This window comes from Magnolia sinica, chromosome 4 (genome assembly GCF_029962835.1).
Source record: "Magnolia sinica isolate HGM2019 chromosome 4, MsV1, whole genome shotgun sequence".
Classification (NCBI taxonomy): Eukaryota; Viridiplantae; Streptophyta; class Magnoliopsida; order Magnoliales; family Magnoliaceae; genus Magnolia; species Magnolia sinica.
In genome coordinates, this window is record NC_080576.1 from 102,598,537 (window position 1) to 102,616,009 (window position 17,473).

The 17,473-nt window shown below is 36.7% G+C and overlaps 1 protein-coding gene across 7 annotated transcripts in view; it reads left to right on the forward strand.

The window, feature by feature from the left end:
• Window positions 1-17,473, forward strand: part of LOC131243563 (uncharacterized) — a 128,681-nt gene that overhangs the window by 80,769 nt on the left and 30,439 nt on the right. For 6 of the 7 annotated variants that reach the window (XM_058243018.1, XM_058243014.1, XM_058243016.1 and 3 more), the window contains 7 exons: window positions 2,126-2,291; window positions 4,320-4,385; window positions 7,768-7,875; window positions 8,008-8,138; window positions 15,956-16,022; window positions 16,147-16,214; window positions 16,294-16,378. In XM_058243018.1, the coding sequence (XP_058099001.1) occupies window positions 2,126-2,291; window positions 4,320-4,385; window positions 7,768-7,875; window positions 8,008-8,138; window positions 15,956-16,022; window positions 16,147-16,214; window positions 16,294-16,378 (691 nt within the window). The remainder of the gene's footprint in view (window positions 1-2,125; window positions 2,292-4,319; window positions 4,386-7,767; window positions 7,876-8,007; window positions 8,139-15,955; window positions 16,023-16,146; window positions 16,215-16,293; window positions 16,379-17,473) is intronic. The other variant, XM_058243015.1, reaches the window with a different exon arrangement.

The window sequence follows — 17,473 nt, forward strand, 5'->3', positions numbered from 1 at the left end:
AAAAAAAAGTGCACATAATAGGGTTTCCTTTGTATGGGGTCCTAATATATGTGCTTTCCAACTGAACTGATGCAAGTATATTCAAAGTCTATTCATATAATGTATAAACGTAAGAAGACATGTATGGAAACACAAGCAATACATTCAAAAGCAAAAGAAGAATCACTAGATCAGGTTACATACATGTTTAATTTTGTGTTTGGATACAAAGATTGCAACTGATTTGTGAGAAATTGAGAAATTTTGATTTTTCTCAATTTTCGCAACTTGACCCATCTCTCCAAAATATTGAAATCGAAGTTCCAAATCCATAAATTTTCATGGAAAACATGAAGAATCATAGATTTGTAACCATTTGACTTTGGTTTAATGTGATTTACAACAATAACATTGATTGAAAATTGAAAATGCTCACTAGATCGAATAGGTGGGATATATCGGCACTACCTGTGCATTTTGTATCGCATAGGTGGGATACAAGATATATCGTGGGATATATCAGCTGATATCGTTGATATTTAAAACACTGGTCTTAACTAGTGTAGTTCTTCGTCTCCGATGCACATGGAAAACTGTCTAGGTCTACGTTCCCTCTAATGCACATTCATGTGTGCATGGCCAAACCATCCGAAGTTCCCTCAAATGCATTCGTGCATGTGTGTATCTCTATTTGAAATTATTGAGCACCTCAATATCATGATCATGAGTAGATCGACGCAAATTTGCAGCATTCTTACTATGGTGGTGATGAGGTTTGAGAGCCACATGCTGAAGGCTGTAGGCTGAAGGATTTGATCTATTGGATCTCAATTACCAGCCTCCTTTGCTTCCTTTTTTTGCTCCGACCAAAGTTCATTGTTAGTTGTTTGTTGTGGATTAATGAATTTCTGACAGAGAGAACTGGAATAGTGCCATTATTGATTAGCTCTTCTAAAAACTGTACCTGGTTCTTGAATTAAGTAATCGGAATAAACACTTGCTAATGATACGAGAGCAGACTGGTTCCCATAAACAAATAGGAGTTTCATGGGAATTCTTGCAAGGGCAAAGCATCCCAAACTTACAGATAAAAGATTTTAGTACCTAAGAAAGCACATAGCAAGGAGAAAGCAAACGAGGCTTACTGCTTACACCTCTAGGAGAACTAGAAAAAAGATATATAGAATGAAATGACTGATGAAGAGGTTTTTTCCTGTTTCCAGCCAAAAATTGGAACTGCTTGAACAGGTCTTCATCAGATGCTGACTGATGCATATACTTCCTTAGGTTTATTTTATTGGATAACATTTTCTAATTGGCCTCAACTAATAGCCGTTGAAATACTGAATATATATATATATATATATATATATATATATATATATATATATATATATATATATATATATTGCAAATATTGTTCATTCATTTATCTCACACTGTAGGAAGCATGTGTTGGCTCCAACTTTCTTAAACCTCATACTTTTCAAGAAAAATCACGAGTCAGATACCTGTCTGACTATCCATCCATCCATCAATTACTCCATGTATATATTTTTCAGAATGTCTTAACCATTTGATCAGTGTCCTACAAACAGATGGTTGAAATTGAACAAGCAGCAGTCCACATTTATTTTTCAAAAGTCCATTGAACAGTTACGATTGTCCTGTCAGGATAGTTTTTGGGCCATGACCTATGCAGGTTAAGGCCAACTATGTTGATGGTACAGATGTATGATCAGACCATCCACATGGGTGGTGTGATTTCCATGCCACTTTACAAAATAGGACGTGCCACAGGATCTCTGCCAAACCCTGAACGCATGTCCACACCTACTTATTTATATATCTACAAATTCTACAAACTCACCCATACATGTATGGTGGCTTGGATATCCATAGGCATGCATAAGTACCGTTGGTTACATATATGTGTGCTTCCGTGCGTGCACGACCAATCGACATGAAAATATTAAAAGTACAAAAATACAAGGTGTTTTACTAATATTAGATAATGGTTTTTAATTTCTTATTTTTTTTTACTACGATCTAGTTGCCGTTAAAAACTTTGATATGGCTCTTCGACTTTTGGGACCAAAATTTTATATAAGATTTCTCTAAAGCTTTTCCTTCATATTCTAAGCAGGCATCAAAAAGAAGAGGCACTTAATTTTCGTGTGGCTAAGGCAAATGAAGTCAGAGAAGTTGAGAAGGTATGCTGCCATTTCTGCAGCTATGCTTGTATATTTACTCCAGTGTTTCAGAAATGTTTGGAACCAGATAAAAAGACACCATCTTATCGATTTAGCTTGGTAAAGTTTCAGTACCATGAATTATCTTTCAAGATAATTTGTCATCATCATCTCTACCTTGTCCCAGCTATTTGGGTTCTCATGATTACTTGGAGAAAGTTTGATAGCCAGTTGCACATCTGACATAAACCCTCGTTTATCTGAACTGGGAACTGGCTGTGAAACTGCAAACAAGCAGAGATTCCTAAGAACAGTTTATTTACCAACAGTCAGCTTCTTCTTCTTCTTCTTCTTTTTTTTTTTTTGAATGATTACCGATAATTAGCTTTCCAATAGAGTTAACTATTCTGATGCAAAAAGCGTAGCTATATTGGAGCTTCCTTTTAATTGCTTCAATCTATTTTATTTTGGTTTTTGAGATGGTGATACTATTGTGTAAATTTTTTTTTTTCTTACCACCATTTCGCTTGCTTCATGGTCAATCTTGTTTTCCAAAATGAAATGGATCCCATAAGCAAATGTTAGAGTATGTGACATGACCTTCGTGTTGGTACTTCCTCTTCTCCATTATGGTTCTCTCTGTATTTCATGGTATATGTCTATTAGTTCTATAACATGTTTGTCATGCGCTTGCGTCATTGCATGATGCCTGAAACAATTCTTGCGTGGATCTAGTTTATTGGTGTCTGAAAATTTTTCCTTGGTTTCTTTCACATGCTTCTGGAAAAAAAAAATGCTATTGGGAATGTTCATTTTGAGTCATGCCAAGACCCAATTGACGTGCCTTTGGGCTGGTTTATGCAGCTGCATGATGTTTGATTTTTTAGTCTTCTGATGTTACATTGTTTGCTCCTGCCTTTTGAATGTTTTACTAAGAAGTATGCACCAAGTGGGTTTTACCACTTATCTATCATACTCGTATCATGAAATGTCCATTTGAACCCCATGTTTTATCCCACAGTTCAATATGTTCTCCATTCTTCTTGAACTTTACCCTCTGTTGGTGGACCATGATGATCTCATGGGTGGACCGTGATGATCTCATGTGTGGTTTCTCAATGTTACTTGGCTGAAATGTGCTAGAATAGAGTTTAGGCCCATTGGCTTTGCTTATGTAGTACTGGGCTGAATTGTGTTAGAATAGAGTTTAGGCCCATTGGCTTTGCTTATGTAGTAACTTAAGTATGGAGAAGTATTTTTGTATAGTCTTTTAGGATAATTCAACAGATACCATGTCTTGGGTTATTTTTATTTAATCTTTGTTATATTGATTTGATCAAGATTCAGGTATAGAAACACTCAAGACAAGTGTTGAGTGATTACAATATCATTCACATTAACATGCCATCAGTGGTTATTTTTTCATTCTGACAGAATGCTTTTTAATACCCACCCACCAAGTGAAATGTGCTGTCTAGTGTACAGCATATTGTCAGTACATTTCGAATACTGTCCTTGGATGATGTCTCTGCACAGGAAAACTCATACTTCAAAAGAAGAATATGATGATTGTTACCAAATCTAATGATATATTAATCAATCAGTGTCTTTTGCATTATCCTGCCTATTAGCAGATTAATTGCATGCAAATCCTGCCTGATACTTGGAAATACCAAGTCAGATGCTATGAACTATTTGTTGGCTTTCCTTTTTCTTTTCTTTTTTCTTTTCCTGCGTGCATGTTGTACTATGTGTGGGGCAACTTCCATGTTGATCCACCTTATGCCAGAAAACTCATCTTAGATATTCTATTCTCTGTTACTTTAGCACATACGTTTGAATGGTTTCATTCTTAGGCCCCCTGGTGCATCCTCGCATCAGCATCGGATTCCTCTATAACTTTTTGGCTCATGACCTACTTGATATTTTAATATACCAAGTGAGATGTCAATCTCTACCACTCATTACTGGGCTGAGCTTTTCTTTTGTTTGTGCTTCAAGACTTCTCAAGGCTTTATGATTCATTTTTGCACATGAGCAGGCCCCTGTCACCTGCTGAGTGAGTGCATGAATATGTATGCAGAGATCATTTTGTTAAATTGAAAGAAATGTGGGTGAGCCATTTCTTTTCATGTCCATCTTATACAGGAATTGGCAGCTGAGATTGCAGTACTCGAGAAGCAAAGAGATGAGCTTGAGGCTGAATTGAAAAAGGTTTTTTTTTTTTTTCGCTTTGATTTTCTAGAAATGAAATTTCTTTCTGCAGTTTCGGGAGATTACTCCTCTATAATATTGCGAATTGATTCTTATTTAGCTGCATCATCTGCACCAGCAGTTGCATAACATTTCACCTTCGGCTGTGGTGGTTGGTTAATGCCATAACCATAGATATTTTTTAAAACATTTTTATAAATAGTTGCCATGAGTAATGCCATAACCATAGAAGCTGTATATTCTTTACCTCTCGTGTTTGGTTACTTCTTCATGAGCAATTCCACCTAGTCAGCAGAACTTTCAGCGTCATCGGCCATAACTGCTGTCATACTCATTTTTTGAATTCCATTGCTAAAGCATCAGCAATACTACCACCTCAGCCAATGTTTTCAGTATTGGTATCGATGGATGCAACACACCCATGGGATATGGAAACATATCAGTTATCGCATGAGAAATATTGGATGTATTGCGTAATGTATCGCTGTTTTTGGGAAACATAAGGAGATTGGTTGAATTTTTCAATGAAAACTTTAGAGGATGTTAAAAAAGACACCATTACACACTTAGAACTCAAAAAGATTTACTAAAATCAAATACACACAATAAGTTTTCTTTGTGTAGGGTACCAAACTAGGCGCTGTCAGATAGAAGTGACATAACTGTATTGAAAATCAGTTCATATAAAATAATAAAGAAATAAATCACAAATATTTCTATAATTTATATCACTCAGCACATTCATTGTACAAAATACTGACACTAAATATGTCCTACAATATATCGCAAGTGTTGTCAAAATCCTACAATTTACAATTTGAGTCGAATCTTAAGCAAAAACGATTTAAATCCCACATTAAATCCCTTTTAATATGAATCCTACGATTCTATGATTTGAATAGTACGATTTACAATTCAAATCCCGATTTACGTTCGAATTATACTTGTTCTCTTCTATTTTAAGCTTCACTTGGCTTTCATTTTATGGTTTTAAATTTTTTTTTTTTTTTTGCAGGGGGGGTGGGGGGTGGGTTTAGGTATTTTATTTTATTTTATTCTTTATAAGATATTAAATGATATATATATATGTATATATCATTTAATATCTTATAACGATTCTTAAAGCCCTTAAGTCCTACTTTTTCATTTATTAACTCTTATTTATTACTAATAATAACATTAATTATTCACAACTTACCAAAGTGGTTGTATGGTCCAACCGGTTGGACTTGAGGGTTTCTCTCTCTCTCTCTCTCTCTCTCTCTCTCTCTCTCTCTCTCTCTATATATATATATATATATATTCTCTTCAACATTAAATCATGAAGCTTTTTATGAGTTCTTATTTCTTAACTAGTCGAAACACCAAATTAATGTATGATTTATCTAGAATGTTTTTGTGGATGGTTATGATTGTGTTGACTTGTATGTATTGTGGAATCAAATGCTGCTTTTTCAACGTGATTCTACATTCAAGAAAGGTAACAAGAACATAAATCATTAAACAATCCTTGTATATTTTTTAAGGAAATTTTCTTGAAAGACAAAAATAAATGAAAAATAAGAATCCTTCAACACATTAATGACATGGTATTACTTGGTGCATAGGGCAAAAGGATGATCGGTGAGTTTCTTTCTTTTTTTTTTAAAATTGATTTCTCCTGCTCGTTGGCTGATTTGGTGGAGACTGTGTAACATGTGTGAGTGATCCAGGGTTCAATCCCTGGTATGTTACCTTTTAAAAAATCTGATTTATTTATATTTTCATTTTTTCTTTCAAATTTTTTAAAAAGAAAACAGCGTAGCTGACGAATGAGAATCATCAACCGCATGCATTTGTATCAAACCCAAGGATCAAATCATGCTTAAACACACTCAATCCAAAAATAGAGATTCTTTCACTTGAAAAGAAAGGTAAAAACAATGTAATAACCAGCGAATAATTAAAGTTCTCACTAGTTCTGATGGCCTAGATCATATGCCCCACTTGTGAGAACATGCAATTACACAAACCTTAGCCCAAGGCTTATAGAGAAGATAAAAATGTCCCAAAAGCTACCGGACTTTTTTGGTTTATTGAGTTTTTATATGAAGGAAAACAAAAGAGAAGCTCGAAAACTAATATGGCCCTCACATCAAGCATAAACTATGGGCTGGATGTTATAATCTTAGCTCTACACTCTTATTTAAAGGAAAATGACTAAGATACCCTTATCTACTTTAGTGAGACAAGCAAAGCAAAAATGAACCAAAATTCGTAATTTAATGTATACGCCACAAAAAAAATCCTTTTGTGGTATATACCATGGGTGCCACAATGTGTGGTCCATTGATGGGTCTACGGATTTGGCCCATTATAGAAGATATTCGGGCCCTTTTCCCAAACTCTTCAGCAAGTACATTATCCCGATCCATCAACATGTAGGCCACATCCTCATTAGAAAATTATAAAACAATCTTATGATTTACAATATGATTTTCAATTTATACAATTCAACACCTATTACGATTTGTCATATGATAATATTTTGACAACATTGTATATGGTGCATTTATTTAAGATTATATTTTTAATAATTTTTTATATTTAAAAAATTAAATTAATTTTAAAAATAAATAAACAAGTGTGGCTGATGTTAAGATTAATACACTTATAAATACAAAATATTAGGTGTATTGTGTACATAACATCCAGTCAATCTAATTGTTTTCATAATTTTTAGCATTTTTAATCAAGAATATATATATATATATATTTTAAATTTCAAAAAGTTTCGTCAATCTATAGATCAGCCTCCATGCACTCTAACGTGATTTTTTGAACCCTCTAATTGTAGTTAAATGGGTGAAATGGAGGAAATTTTGAATTTCCCCCAATTTTCTCAAATTATAAAATTGAAGGTCAAAACCTTGACCAAGCACGCAAAATCATGTAAAACAACAAATTATGAACTACATTTCACTGATCCTAAGGAATTTAAATAAGAAAAAACTATTAAAATTTACTAGAACTCACTAATTTGAGTTCCGATACTGCACGCTCTTCGATCTTGATTTCTACCACGGTACCACCAAAACCCTTTTCCTCTCCAAACAATCAGAATGGTTGAAATTTTGTTGAATGTAATGAAAGGAAAAGATTTTAGAAAAAACAAAATTTTCGGCGATTTTGTTTTCAATATTTTTGCAGAGGTGAGTGGCACACTTAAGGTATTGTCGATACATTGTGATACATTACTTGTGATGCATAGTGATACATTGCGAAAAATATCATTTGGAAAACAAGCAACATTCATGCATCCTGCTTGCTCTTCTTGTAGTAATTTTATTTTATATCAATAAAAGACTTTTGATATCCTTTATCATTGGACTATCCACTACAGGTCAAAGCCTCCCTTACATCTGCTCTTGCACGCCTTCGCAATACCAGGGAGGAGATAGAGCAGTTTGATGAAGCAAGCAATCAAATTGTTCTACATTTGAAAGCAAAGGTCTGAAATATGCTCCATTTTTTGCTTTGAAGCAACCAATAGTACTAGGATCTCGTATCTCATAACATAGGATGGCAAACTTTTCATGATGTAGATGTGTCTCATTTGAACATGCTTTTCTCTTTATAACAGGAAGATGATCTTTCAAGGTCCGTAGCTTCATGTAAGGTAGAAGCAGAGGTTGCCCATACATGGATTAATTTCTTGGAAGATACGTGGGTTCTCCAATCCTCATATACAGAACATAAGGAGAAGCAGACCAAGTATGCAGATTTATTTTGTTTAGGTCTATTACAACCAATGTTTTATGTATGTATTGCTATCACAATATCTAACAAACCTTTGGAATATGGAAACCTCGTAGGATCATTGGGTAATATCACATGTATTGGGTAATGTATTGTAGTATTAGGGAAGCCTTGGGGAAACTTTAGGAGAATGGTGGAATTTCAAGAATATTAAAAGTAACATGATTACACACTTCAAACCAAAGATATTCTGTAACAGTAACGGTGACCGTAATGGTCATTGCCATCACCGTTACCGATAACGACATTACGGGGGCATAACGGTTGTTGCGCCCCCCATAATGGTTGAAATTTTCTTTTGTCGAAAAAATCCGGAAAAACATGGAAAAAATCCCATTTAATGAGAGGATTGCAAATATGTATTCTTTTTATGGTTTTGATCATGTTTATGATGGCGTAACCGTCCACTCGTTGTTAAGAATTCTACCTCAGCTTGTCTGTTGCTTTTATGAATCTAAAAGGCTTGTATTGGCTTCAAAACCTTTTTTTGAGAAGTAATAGTAACTTTTATTGACGAAACACCAAAAAGCGAGAAGGAATACAAGAAAAAGAAAGGACCCCAACCTAGCCTAGGCTGTAGTTACAAGAGCTGCCCATTTTGAAGCAAGGCCTTTGATCCTACCAATGGCCTCTTCAACCGACAAAAAATCATTTCGAAAACAATAAGCATTCCTTGCCCCCCCCCAAACAACGCACATGAGAGCCATAATATGGAGCCTCCATCTGACTTTTTCTGATTTCCCGTTTCCTCCCCCGTGCCAGGCCTAGAGGAGATCCTCCATTGATTTTGGCATCACCCACATTTTGCGAAACAAAATAAAAAGATAATCATAGATCTTCATGACAAACGGGCAATGAATGAAGAGATGATCAATCAATTTTGCATCTTGCATGCACATCAAACATATATTTGGTAGAATAAGGGCTCTTCTTTGAAGGTCGTCATTGGTAAGGATCCTCCTTCTCACCACCAACCAAACAAAAACAACATGGGGAAGTTCACCATAAAACCAATGGTGGAAAGGATGAGGCGGGTCACTATGAAAAGTGGTTGTGGAAATCATATTGTATGGTGATGTTATGGAAAAGTTACTCGATCGGTGAGCCTTCTAAAGCATGGAATACGAAACCTGAAGAGAAGGTGTAAGATTTTTTAAGCACCCTAACAAATCCACCAGCTCCTTTGTTTCAGTATTCGTTAAATTCCTCCGACAGGCAGATTCTGAACAAAGGAGCCTCCGCAAATGGAGACAATCTGCCATTGACACGAACTGGTCGGATGCAATGCTAGCCAGTCTTGGAAAAAGCTCTTTTAATGCTATATCCCCACACCAAATATCCACCCAGAATATGATATGACAATACGACACCTATTTCCAAGAGAGAAAGCAATCCCTCTTTGCACTTATTGCACCGTTGCCACAATTGCCTTCCAAATGGATAAGGCTATATATAAGGAGGATTGACAAACGAACCACCCGCAATGCTCCATCCCGTACTTGCTATGAGCTCCCTCCACAACCTCCCCCACTTAGATCCAAATCTCAAAATCCATTTTCCGAGAAGAGCAATATTCATGTTCGCTAAGCTTTTGATGCCCGCCACTCCTAATTCAATAGATTTACACACATAGCATTTAAGGAGATGAAACTTTCGTCCCTCCATACAACTATTCCAAAAGAAGTCTCTTATCATCTTTTCTAACCTGTGCAAAACCGCTTTTGGACATTTGAAAAGTGAGAGAATATATTGACATATTTGCGAAAGCTGTCTCGATCAGAGTCAATCATCCGTCATAAGAGAGAGTGCGAGTTTGTCATGTCGCAAGCTTCCTTTCTATTCTTTCAATAACCTTGGCCCACATATAAATAGGGGGCTTACCAATACACAACAAGAGACCTAAATATGTCGTCGGGAAATCTGTAGTTCTACATCCAAAAGAACTTGCAAAAGGCACAATATCTTGGCCATTGATGTGAATTCCTAGCATTTTCGAGTTAACAACATTTACCTTCAATCCCGAAATTGTCTTGAAGCAAACAGTAATTTTTCAAAGGTTGTCCACAAAGGTTATGTTCGCATCATAAAAGAGGAGAGTATCATTTGCATATTGGAGATGCGTGAATGAAGCACTACTGTTAGCCACTTTGTACCCAGTAATCAGTCCATTATCCTCTCCCTTGCTGAGCATCCTGCTTAAAGCTTCCCCAACAACCACGAATAGGTATGGGGACAAAGGATCCTCTTGCCTTAGACCCCTGGATGCTTTGAAGAAGCCCTTTGGAGAGCCGTTGATCAAATTGGAGAAGAAGGCGGATTGCACACAAGCTTGCATCCACTGTCACGCCCCAAATTCGAAACCCGAGCACTTCTACTTCCTAACTCCCGAACTCGGACCGTAGTAGCTTCCTTGCCACTTACCAGACTTGGTGAATGGTTAACGAACTTCCTGAACATCAAACCCTACTCATGGAGGGACATTTTTTTTTCTTGAATGGTTAATCTGATTAGATGGTTACACATCATATACATGGTATCAACGCAACATGCCCCTACGACTAAACGCATCCTGAAAAATGTGTGAAAATAACGCTTTGAGCAAACTACAGCTTGTGAGTCCACGTCGTGTCGGGAGTAAAACACGGCTTATTAGGGTGCTCCCGTAAAGACATTTAAAACAACCATGGGCATATTATCAACTAATCATGTTATCATAGGTGAGCATGTTATCAATCAAGCATGTTATTATAGCTAGGCATACCGTCATGGATGCACGAGTTGCATGGATAAGAAGATTTCTGTAACTGAGTACGTTATCATAATCTAGCAGGTTTTCATTAATGAATGTCACCAATCACATGTGTTGTCGCAAGTGGACATGTTATCATGAACATATTTCGACAAATAGATGTACTACTATAGTTTATTAGATGCACATGCTATCAATGTTAAACATACTAAAATGAGTAACCATGAGTCATAAGAGTAGCAAGTCATCATGTACAAGATAGTTAAATTCTATATTATTGTATACGGCATGCTTTGGAAAAGGAATGACAAAGCCGACATGTGCTGTAGTTGGAATGATAGTACGCGGTATCGCAAGCCATGGGGTCCATCACAAAGGAATTCTATCCAAACCAGTCCCATGCCTGATTTGGATAGCTAGACTCAATGTGGTAAACTCTTGATCTCAGGTTAGTCCCATACGTAATTGAAATCGTAGCCATTGCAAAGGTGCACATGATGATTTAGTTGCGCGCCACCAGCTCGTGTGGATAGTGGATGAATGAATGCATGAGTCAAATGCTGAACATCCCTCCTCTCTACTAGTACACATCCACACCACATGATACATCTCCTCAAGAATTATAAACATACTACACATGTGACAGATTAGATCATGTAATTAGTCAAGTAAATAAGATGACCAAGCAAGCGACGATACACATCGGGATGAGATACATGGTCGCCATCATATTCAGACCCTATTTTTGAAAAGATTTAAGACATCAAAAAACAACATTTTACTTTGCTAGGTGTAGTGTAGATGGAGGAAAAGAGATTGGGCATACCACACATGTGATTGGGGGCACCTAAGTCAATTACCCATGGACTACTGACAAAAGTGACATGAAGGGCGGAAGAGGTGGTACATGTCTGCAAAAGGTTAGGAGACTTGGAAGCAAAATTACCCTGGAGACTTGCCATCTTTTTTAGCATAGAATGATGTAGGACATGAAATTCAAGTATGATGTGCAAGACTTTTCAGGTGTTAGATCACACTAGTTCAGAAACAATTACACAAAATTCCACATCCCACACAAAAGTTCAAACACTCAATCAAGGGGAATCTTATGTGGATCTAGACCTACACATGCCAGGACCGGAACAATCAAAATTGTAGACCAAATAAGAATCAAAGGAGGGTAAATTCATCCCCACATGCACAAAAATAATTCCCCCAATCCAAGGGATTCAAAAATTTTAATTCGGGGAACCCTAAGGTTGAAGAAAGGGCATAAAATTGGGGATTTGAGTAATTTAGGGTTAGGTTTAGGGATTTTGGGTGAAAGAGGAGTGAAAGAGAGGAGAGAGACGAACCAGAGAAGTACCGCACGTGTGGACAACAACAATGGCCTAGACGCACGTGCGTGTGATCCCGACTGCACGTGTGTGAGGCCCACTATTCAGAAAAAGGCCACCTTGGCCCTGGTTAGTCAGGGATGGACTCCAAAACCCCCAAATCTCAGCTCGATCCGATGCACGATTTGTGCTTGGTGCTCCGCCGAAGTTTCAGCCCTCCTGTAGGGCCAGATTCTGAAAATCTATTGTAGAAAGAAAAACGGCTGCAATAGAGGATGAATTTGAAGCGTAGATGATTATAGGAGGAGAAATATGGATGAAAGAAAGTGGGGGAGAATCGGGATAGGTGTGGCTTCACACCGCGGTAGTCAGCCCTTCGAGGAAGGGAGGGTTTCGCACCCAGTTGAATCTCCACAACTTGGAAATTTAGAGGAGCAGAAAAACGCAGCAATTTTATTAATCTTCATTGAATAAAAAAGACTACAAGGGGTGCCTATTTATAATAAAACCCTATACCCCAAAACTTGCGCCATGTGCGCAACCTATTACTTGGTGACGAAGTAATAAAAAATAACAACTAATCAAAGCAATCTAAACCATTCATGATACTCCTAATAACAATAATAAGCAAAACCAAAGTACTAAATTAATTGGAATAGTGGGCCACGACCATGAGAACTCATGGTGGGATTCACATGACTATCGGGTCAACTCCAACGAACCAAAATGCAGCCCTCTAACTAGGTGGCCCTCCCTGGACGTCGTCATCGATCCAGATCGATGGTGGGGCCCTCCTCCTTGCATACGTGCGTAGGGGGGGCGTGCATGTGTGCGAGATGTCCCCATCATAGAATCATATTCAGCTTGAGAGATCTGTACCATGTGACCAATGGGATTGCAGTCATCTGTGCTATCAGTAATGGAATGTTTCCGAAACTCAACAGAAGTAATATGATGTATCTCAAAGACGCTTTCAAATGTCCTATATGTATTCTTGGAAGAGAATGTAGCCACCAAGATGATATTTTGCAGAACAGCAGGTCTAGAATCTAGATGCAATAGATCTTAACTCCAACACAAGTTTCTAGGTGTCAATGCATCTAGATGCAACAATACCAATCATGCCTAACAGAGTTCAAGATTAAAAAAACAACAGTTCACATAATTCAGGCGTGAACAGCAGGTAAAAAACGACTAGTTAAAAAATCCAGCCACTAGTGTTCCATTCTCCAATCAGCTTTCATGGACATGTTTAACATGAAACAAATGTCAAGATGGCCTAACGATCATCTGGATCTGATCATACCATCAAGAGATCAAGATCAATGCTCTAGAAGAAAAGCTAGACAAATTGCAGTAAAGAAGAGAATGGGAAGAATTTGACCTTCTTGGGGGTAAAAATCTCGAAAAAATGCCAAAAAATTGTGATAATCTCCTCTATTGGAAATTGGTTTCATCTCGATGCATTGATAATCCAAAGTGGGGCCCCACAAAGGTCTTAGGAATTAACAACTATGGACCTCTAATCAAGTTGAAGAGAAAAGACATCCACTTTGATACCGTGTAGTGAGATATAAATCTCATTGAGTGAACGAAAAAGAAAGACAAAAATGGAGAAGATTGAATTGTATCGATCAATTTCTCAAGAGAGTACAACATATATAGAGGGGGCTATCTATATTTAGGACAAACAAGATAAGGACTAATAAATGCATGATAAGGACAAATTTAAATACATGATATATTACAGGTACGGTATAGTCAGGGAGCACAGAGATAAAGTTCCCCAATCCTTATAGTTCTATGTAGGAGCATGCATGATTTGAACTCCCTCAACACCAAGTCTTCATATAGGACACATCATTTCTTCTATGATCTCCTTGCTACTTGCTCCTCGCTCCTCTTTCTGAGAAATACCATAACTCAACACCTCCTTCATCTGTACTCTCACATCATTCAGAACATCAGGGTAGTCATTTACATTCTGATAACCCCTGCAAATGCTTCTCTAATTGGGACACTCTTCTCGACACATGGCCACAGTAGTTACACTTTGACCTGTATATTTGCTCTCAGTTAGCTTATCTTGCCTGCAGATGGCAGGTTGCTTTCCTACTGATGTTTTAGACTACCTACGGAACAAGAGAAGACAATAAGAACTATAGATTAATATCGTTTTAAAAATTATTTATTTAATTAAAATATTTTCAAATAATCAATATTTTTAACAACACAAATATGTAATGTTCTCACAATTAGATTTTTATTATATAGTAACTAAAAAGAAATTTTCTATTTCAAAATTTCAAATCATTTAATTAAAAATGTTGTTAATGCACTAATTTTTAAATAAAGGCATTAGTTATTTAACAGAAATATGCAAGGGATCTCTCACAACATCTATCTATTTAAATATATTTTTATATGTATTTTTATTTAAAAATAATTAAAAAAGTGTTTTCAATCTGCAGATCAGCCTACACTCATCAACATATACTTTTACGCACTAAATTGCAATTTTAAAGGGTGAAAACGGAAGACATTTGGATACCCCCAATTTCCTCTATCTTTAAAATCAATTTTTGTTGGTTGAAATCCATGTGAATGCATGAAACTAATTCTTAGAAATGGATTTATACCATATGAATGCATGACACTAATTCTTAGATATGGATTTATACTTGTTTTCTTCTTGATCTCTTGAAAAAAAAAGGGAAAAGAAATGAACTTTAACAAGTAAAATAAAAGTTTTCTCACCTTTGGGGATCCGGCCAAATTCACTCTTTGACCATGTTTCTCTACAAAAATTGTGTTTTTGATGTGAAACAACTTGAATGGAGTTTTCAGTATTCACGTAAGAACAATTCCCCCCAAAAAAATCTGTCTAAAGTTTTTTATTTTATTTTTTTTGAACTTTCCAGCAATGTATGCTTGTGTTGATGGATTCTTGATTAATTCTATGCTATTTTATAAAGGAGAAATCAATGATATATTCTGATATGTCAATATTGTGATATACCAGCCAATCATGCAATGTTATTGCTGATATTGAGAATATTCGCATCAATACTGAGGATTTTTTTTTTTTTTTCAAATTCTTTGGTGTTCTGTATTGCACACCTGGTGATATCAATAATATTGGTCAATATATCAGTTGATACAATCACAGCCCAAAATTACTCTTCATCTAATGGGTGTAGTTCTTCTAAATCCCCTAAATTAGTCCTCCCGAGATTTATGTTCTATTTTTATCGAAGCCTCATATGATGCTTGACTCAATGAAATGATGGTTTTGTTTGGCCCAGCAATGGTGTAGGTGGGGCCCATCTTCAGGTAACCTAATCTGTTCATCTATTGAGCCATACCCCAATATGTCCTCTACTAGACGTTGTACTCGTCTGGTTGGGATCTCAGAGACCAACATTGGTCCACATTTAGTGGGTCCTGCTCAGATGTTAGGGTAGTTTGACATGGGAGAGTTTCAGGGTTTCTCCCATCCATGATGGGGCCCACCATATGAACAGTGTTTATCATCAGAAGGTGACCCCACATTGGATGGGAAAAAAGAACTGCTGGATGAGGCATTTTAATTCTTTAGATTTTGTCCAATGTGCCAGAAAATTTGTGTCACCAACTAGACTTCCCTTGTTCCGTGTACTCAAAAGATAGTTTTTCTCTGTGTTCAGTGAGGAATTGGAGAAATATGGAAATTACTTTGCGAACTTGATCATCCATAACCTTTCCATGTATAAGGTATTTATTTTTCATGACAATTTATTATGAAAAGTTCAAGAGCTGTAGATTTTGTTTATAATATTATCCCCTGCATTTTCCTTGGATTTTGGTTTTCCTAATTGGTGTATTGTTTCTTATACAGGAAGAGCTGGGGCCTTCTATCAGTCGTATCAGGAAATCTGTGGATAACTTGAAAAGCTTCAATGAAAGGTAATGCATTTAGTTTGCACAATAGTAAAGAGTAATAACTTCCACATTTGCTTCTAATTCCTTTCATGATGGGGAGCAGATCAGAGATGGCATCTGGTCTTGATGGTGAAATTTCAGAACAACAGAGAAACCTTGAAGAAGAGTATCTAGAATCTGAAGCAAAGGTATGGATGCATTTACTTTGACACCATCGTGTGATAGGCTCCACTTATTTTTTCCACTGTAAATTAGTTCAACTCAAAAGTATAAGGGTGTCCCTTTGGGTAGCGGAACCCACATAATCAGGATTAAGTCTAATCCCATTTTTGGCAGGCCCCATGCCCTCCGCATCGGGTTTGCCACACTAAAGCTGAGCTTTTCTCCGCATAATTGCAACTAGTGGTGTTTTTAGTTTTTTAGTTTTTTCTAAAACTTCCATAATTGCATGTATGCAGAGGAAAGTGCCCCCAATTCAGCGACCCTCTTGTCACTCACGTGATACAATCAGAATACAAAAAAGATCCAGAATTACATATCATCCCAATTCCAAGCATCTCCAACTTCGTGCATCCTTCGAACTCGTCTCGCAAGTTCCCAGCTTATAAGCATGTGAGGAATTATTTTATTTAACACATCTATTGGAGTGTCCGTATCTTCAAATATTCCAACATTTCATTCCTTCCACACTCCCCAAAGGATCCCAAAAAAAGCACAGTCCGCAACATCTCTTTACACTTCCTAAATTGGTTCCCCCTCCATTCCTCCAAGATGTTTTCTAATAATGTGTTGAAGCACCACTTTGGTATCAGAGCCATACTGTTTGTAACCTCTGTCAGGCAGATCTCATTGCTCCCAAGGCAAAGGATGAAGGCAAACAAAAACTCGAGTTTCCAATAGGCAATAAATTTTCTCCCCTTCTTCATTCTCAAGAAAAATCCCAATATGCCCCAATTGGAGAACATGTTTTATTTGCCCTTGATCAAGAATATTCAAAACTTCCCATTGACCTATTAATATCCAAACTCTCATCTTCCCAACCAACATTTCATCCCCAAAGCCTCTAATCTCACTCGACAATTTTATGAATCAATTCTCCTCCAAACCCAAAGTGTTTTCATCTCCCATTCTAAAAAAGTTGATACTGCCCATTAAATAGCATTCTCCAAACTTAAAGTCCTCTATATCATCTCTCCTATTGAGTGGGGAATGAATTTGTCCCAAAATAAATTTCGACTATAAAGAGCATGGGATTATGTCTTAGTTTTTCAAAATTTCAACAA